General features: G+C 44.1%; 1 protein-coding gene across 3 annotated transcripts in view; it reads left to right on the forward strand.

Moving 5' to 3' along the window:
• The window catches only part of LOC101864230 (nephrocystin-4), a 92029-nt gene that overhangs the window by 11220 nt on the left and 74461 nt on the right, over positions 1–6348 (forward strand). The window contains exon 1 of one of the 3 annotated variants that reach the window (XM_005100243.3): positions 1103–5369. The exons of 1 other annotated variant lie outside the window; for it this stretch is intronic. In XM_005100243.3, coding sequence (XP_005100300.1) covers positions 5136–5369 — 234 coding nt within the window. In that variant the 5' untranslated portion in view covers positions 1103–5135. Of the gene's footprint in view, positions 1–1102; positions 5370–6348 lie in introns of those variants that run through there. One more of the 3 variants, XM_005100244.3, reaches the window with a different exon arrangement.

Raw genomic sequence — 6348 nt, forward strand, 5'->3', positions numbered from 1 at the left:
CGTCTGAAGCGGCTTCACGTTACGCGACTCGCGGCCTCTCCTAATAATAGTTACTCCAAGGTTGGTACACATGATTGTTGAGCTATAACAAAAGCGACACAGGGGCGGCCACGACGACGTGGTCTGATGTTACACCGATTGTTTTGCTGGTTCTTTGGCCTTTGGTGGGGAGGGGGAGGATTGCAGCGGAATTGGAGACTTGCCAATAATGTATACATGTCGTGTGGTTGCCTACCTCCCTCACGAGTGCCCACCCCACCTACCTCTTTCTTCAAACGCCCTTTGTGGGTGGTTGGCGGGTGCTTTGATGTGGTTTGCTTTTTTCCCCCTATCGTGCATCTATCTCTCCTTGTTCTTTTAGTTTTATGTAACTATCAAGTAACACCTCTAGTCTTCGGTACAAGTATGACTTATCTATGTCGGAAGTAAAGTAAAACTATAATTAAAACCTAAAATTAAAGTAAAAATCCCTTAATCCATCCCCCTTCTCTCACACGCCCCTTCTCACCTTCTTTTTGGGATCGCCTTATAAAGCTTCTGGACCATAGAAACAAACGCCTCACGTTTCACGCCTGATGCCTCATGCCTGACTGCCCACTGAGCCATGAGGGCTCATGGTTTATCCATCACACACCAGTCTATGTAGTGCATTCAAGGTGTGATCTTTTGACGAAGAAGATTTGCTGATTTTGTTCCGCAGAAGAAGGAAGCGGAAGAGACGGAGCATAATAATACATGTATATATTGTGCAGAGAGCATTTTTTGCTCAGAGAATCCAAAGGAGAATTTCACTGGACATCCCAGCATCTCGTGGACAATCCTGATGAAGAACTCTTTTACAGTCAGCATCTTAGAAAGGTTTTTCCAAACTTGTGCCCTTTGATCTTTGTCTTTGTAGTCAGGATCACATGGGACCCAGAGCAGAGGCCTTGCCCGGACGAACTCGATTAATGTTTCTTTGTAATCATCCATCCTGACGAGAAAAAAAAATTGCACACTGTTGACAGCGCAATCTGGCCCTCGTCCAGCTTTACCGAGGGGGGGGGGGTGCTCTGATATCCAGTCTGCCCCCGACTCACGCCTCGAAAAAAAAACTGACCATGTTCACTTCTAGGCTCACGCGTGAGCCGCGACCTGTGAAGTGTGAGGCGTGAGCCGAGGTCTATGGCCCATCGCAAGTAAGATTACGTCCATTCATTTTTCCACTTACGCTTTTAGGCGTGAGGCGTGAGTTTCTATGGTCCGGAAGCCTTAGGCAACGCCATTATTCACATTTTTGTATCTCTTTTCATTTAAATTTCTAACATGGTTACTGTTTCGTCGGCTTGACTTTTCTACGTCTGTTTAGGGTTACTGTCGTCTTTTCTGTTTTGTTGCAAAATGTAACTATTCTCACGTGGACACAAAATGTAACTTATATTTTGCAACCACATACTTTAAGATAGACTACCAAGTTTTTGGCCCTGGCTTTGGTTTTCTCTGTTGCCAGTATAAGTTGAGTTATTGTCTCGAACGGTAACCTTGGACTCAAACATGGACACGATGAACAATTATGCTTTTTTTACTCTTCGTTACAATACTTTGGGCTGAAAAATGTTCATGTATTTACTTGTAACCAATTAATTTGTTTAAGGTATAAAGTTAAAAAAGCAAACAACAGCGTTCGTTTTTCTCTTTGGTGGTAGACGCAGTCGTTTTGTTTTGGTCCCTTTTCTTAATTCAGTTGTTGTTGTGTTAATCTGTGCCAAGTGGCAACGGCATCCCTTTGGTTACGCTACCAGCCCCGTAATCATGAGATTGTGGATTTGGGGACTCGAGCGTCAGATCGGTTCGACGCTGTGTCTTTGGGAAAGGCGCTTTACACGGCGCTCGCTGGTCCCGCCTTTAAATATCCTAATAGTGTTGATAGAGGCGTTAAACCTATATCTTTTCACATAAATTTACAGTCTCTTCCAGTCGAGATGTCTTGTTGGAAACTGTTCCTCTAAAGAAAAACTATCACAATCAGCATTGCAACCACAACTACAGCAGCAGCAGCAGCTGCAACATTGATTACAACAGAGCATCAGCAACAGCAAAAGAATCGCACTGACAAATAAATGCAAAGAAAATTACAAAAACAACAAGACAACAGAGACATACCCCACCCCCAAAAATGACAACACTAAAAGTACAAAGGTACTGGAGCCTTCGCTGTGTAGAAAAAACAATAATATTGATATTCCTTATCTGTCGATTCTCTCGCTAGGCATACACTCGTGTCTTGTTTCATTCTTTTGTCACGAAGGAGGCTTTGGGTTTCCTTTGACTCCTACATGTATACTACCTACCCTGTAACACTTTGTAGGTTTCTATCATGCGTAGGTTCTAGGTGGTATCACAAGGACCATACTACACATAACCCCCTTGTGGTATCTTGGCGTCTTTTCCATAACAGCCCCCAGCGTCACAATAAGACTCGTGCTCTTACTCATGTTTCCGTAGCCTGTTCTAAATGTACCCTTTTTGTAACTCGAGAATTTAATGGCGTTTCTTGGAATATTTTTAGTCAATGAAGAAGGTGATTGAAGGGCGCCACTGCCAGTTCATACATTTGTAGTTTTCCCCTGTTGTTTCTGTTGTCCATGATTCTTATTTTTTCCCCTGGTATTAAATGGCCGCTATTGTGTTGAAGTGCTTTTTTAGAACTTAAAACGAAGTCGGTGTTTTTGAGTTTACTACATGTATTGAGACTCTCATAAAGAGCAGATGCGTTTTGAAAACCTTTCCGTTCTGTGTTTTGCTTGACAATGAAATAAGTAACCATACAGGATTATTTGGTTCTTCAGATTTTCTGGAGCCTAGGGATCCGTCATTCATTTCAAAGTGTGAGTGTGCACTTTAGCACACGCACATGCATTCGTGCTCTTGCACAAACCCACACGCGTACACACTCATATACACACACTTGGTACTTACTCTCCCTCACACACATACATGTGCAGGCCCGTTAAAGACCAGCATTTGCAAATTTTGAAGGCCACAGTTCGACTAGGAATTATAAAGTGCAGCAGGTAGCAGCAGTGCCATTTTGTTTATGGATCTGACCCCCCTCCCCGTTTTCCCCCACTGGCCTTCCTTTATACGCTTATCGTGTGATCGATATCTTCCGTCAGATGTACTTCCAAGATCAAGTGCTGATAGTCTTTTCTGACTAGAGCTAATTGTATTTGGCAATGTTTCTTAAGGTGTGAAAATGAGAACAGCCTCGGGAAGGTGTTTGATAGCGTGCAATTCTTCCTCCTTTTACGCCCCCCTCCCCAGTACTGTCAACAAAATCAGTAATAACGAGAACGTTGAGAACTACTCCACCAATAGCCGGACTTCCACCAACGAACAATTAGATAAAATACCCCCACCCCCTCAAAAAAAATATATAAAAAAATCAAAAAATCTCGCAAAATAAGAAAAGGGTAAAAAAGGACAGAAAGCGCAAATAAAATTAACTGACATCACACAAATTCATGAAGAGCATTTCCCCCACCCCTCCCTCTCCCAATCGAAGTATTCATTTTTATAACTTTTATCGGTTTACCCACTTATTACACAGACCATCCCTTCTAATTACCACGTGCGCCGCCCCAACTCGCCCGGCCCCTCCCCGCCCCAAATCGTAACGACATTAGTAACAAGGTGTCGCCAAATCAATACTGTGTAAGTTACCGAGGAAGCTCTCCATAATTCTCTCTGCGTTCATGTTGACGTTGTTCCCATTCCTTAATTCTTTACTCTATTGACCTATATTTTACCCTGGCTGCTTCAGCGCACAATGGGAATAATTTCTTGAGCCCGCTGTAAGACAGGGGCCTGTGGCGTGATGCCTTTCACTGGCGTTCACTGATGTAAGCTGGTCCTTTCAAAATCTGAACGTTATTGAGCAGATTTGCCGTACAGAAATCACCACTGTTTAAATATGGCCGGTTTCGTGTTCATTTGTCATAAACTAGGACTCGATCGACTTAAGCTCGGTGCGGGCTTCTACTTCTACGAGAACTGGCTTTTTCTCTCCCAGTGATAGATCTCAACGACTATGTCGTAAAATGTCAAGACGGTGTGCACAGGATTCGCCCTCGTTGAGTTTAAAAGCGCGGGAGATTTTCTTGGCTCTTTTGACCGTGCGGCGATCGGTGACGAGAGCGCGTCTGAGCAAAGAGAATCGTGAACGTTAGATTAGAGCTATATCGATTGTCTATGGAACTTGGCGCCACTCACACACGGTGGTCGCTCGTGGCTGTTGCTTGTTGAAGTCGTCATCCGCGCCTAAGATGGTGTGTCGTCTGCTAGCCTACCGGGACGGCCCGTCTTTCACTCGCAGTCAGATTGGATGTCCTCCTCCCGCCAGCGCGACAGGATATAGTTTTCAGTTAGCGAAATTTACTCTTTCATGACGGCGGTGTTTAAAAACTTTCTTTTTAAGCGGACGACGATATGGTGCGTTTATCCACGTGGGATGGAAATGTGTGCGCATATAGTGTTTTAGTGTTTTGTTACCCCCCCCCCCTCCAGTGTTTTTCGTTTTTCGCTCGTAACACGGGAGTAATTTTAATGGCGTTGTAACAACACCACTTGTGTCGTAATTTCTAAATTGCACAATAGGCACAACTTCTTTCGGTGGAATCCAGTTCTTGTGCCACTCTCTGTGGTTAGGCGGAGTCAGTATCGGTTATCATTCACAGTGTTTTTCTTGGGGCATTTCAAACGACGTCGTTTTACTATCTGGACTCATGCAGAGTGTAGAAAGAACTGGCGTGTTTTCACCATGGAATGTTGATCTTAGTTTCGTTTGCCACGTGCAATAATCCCTTTACGTGATGACTAACGGACTAGAAGCTCTCTCTTACACTCTGTCATCTGTTTGAGGAGTCGCTGTTTCAGCTAGAAGTACAGTCAAAACTGTCTAAGACGGCCATTCACCGTCGAAGAGAACAATAGCCGTCTTAAACAGGTTGACGTCTAAAACAGTGCCATCATAATGTAAAATAAGGAAAGGGTAGAAACGAAAAGTGGCCGTTTGTGCAGGTGATTGCTTCATACAGGTGACCGTTGGAGCAGGTTTTGCTGTAGAGAGCTAGCAGCTAACAAGTGAAGAGGCCACAATGTACACCGTGGTGAAAACGCTTCAGGTCCCTACTGTGAAGATGCGCGGGCCGTGTCTGGACTCCTCATCGTCTGGTTTCGAAAAGGTTTTACAATCTCGCGCACAGTTGCCGTACGTGCACGAAGTGTTTTTGAAACGCAAGAAACACCCAGGTGTGCACGGCGTGCGTGTGACGCTCTTCTCTCTCACCGGACTCGGTGACGTCACGGATCGTATTACGCCCCAGCCAGAGGTGAGTTGACCGATTGTCAAGAGGGATAGTTTTTCTATTTTAAAATATTGTGTGTTGTTTAAACATTTTTAAAAACTTTTTCACGCGATGGATACACTAGGTCGACATTTCGGTAATGACACGAATTGCATTACGTTCAGGCTGGAAGTGAGTCGGTGGATGGTCAAGGACGTTTTTTTTTTGTGTTTCTTGTTTTAGTGATCCCCCCCCCCCGCATTTCATGTAGATGACACTTCTATGTCATGTACATTCCGCGGACATACACCGGTAGCTTGTTTGTTGGCTTTGGTGTTATGTTTGCTCTACCGTACGCGCGACAGTTTTTCGAATTCCTCACCGGACAGTTTTACTGCTCACTTTGTTTGCAAAGCTTTCAAGACTCTCCGCCATATTGACCCCGTAATGAAACAGTGGAAGTAATCAGGGGTACTGGGTACTCGTATACTGGGGTCGTATTGCACCAGTATCCCAGTAGAAAGACAGAACCACATGATGAACTATTCTTTTTTATGTTTGTTACTCTCTTGTAACACCTCTAATCTTCTGGCGCTCCTATGACCTTATCCAGTTGCGAGCGCCGTAAAAACCCTCTACTAAAACTAAAAAATTTTATCTGACATTTTTGGCCGTTATGAGTTACTAATACCATGAGGTCAGACATCAAATGATGCTCTACATGCTCTATCAAAATCGTAAGATTATTCGGTGTCGTTAGCAAGAATCAAGATATTTAAAGAATACCGTTCCAAAAAGCTTGGCATGTTATGAAACTGAACATTTTTCACGTAAAATTTATCAAAACTAGGCTCTGAGCAGATGGAAGTTTGTAATTTTCGAAGGTACCGATTTGTGTCGTGTTGATACAGGAGAATCCTCTTATTGTTCATTGTCCACACCCCTCCGAACCGGCGTCTGTGGTGTAGCGGTCAGGCTCTTCGCTGCCGCAGGCAGGAGACACAAGTTCGATTTTTGAGTTGGG

This window comes from Aplysia californica, unplaced genomic scaffold, assembly GCF_000002075.1.
Source record: "Aplysia californica isolate F4 #8 unplaced genomic scaffold, AplCal3.0 scaffold00241, whole genome shotgun sequence".
Classification (NCBI taxonomy): Eukaryota; Metazoa; Mollusca; class Gastropoda; order Aplysiida; family Aplysiidae; genus Aplysia; species Aplysia californica.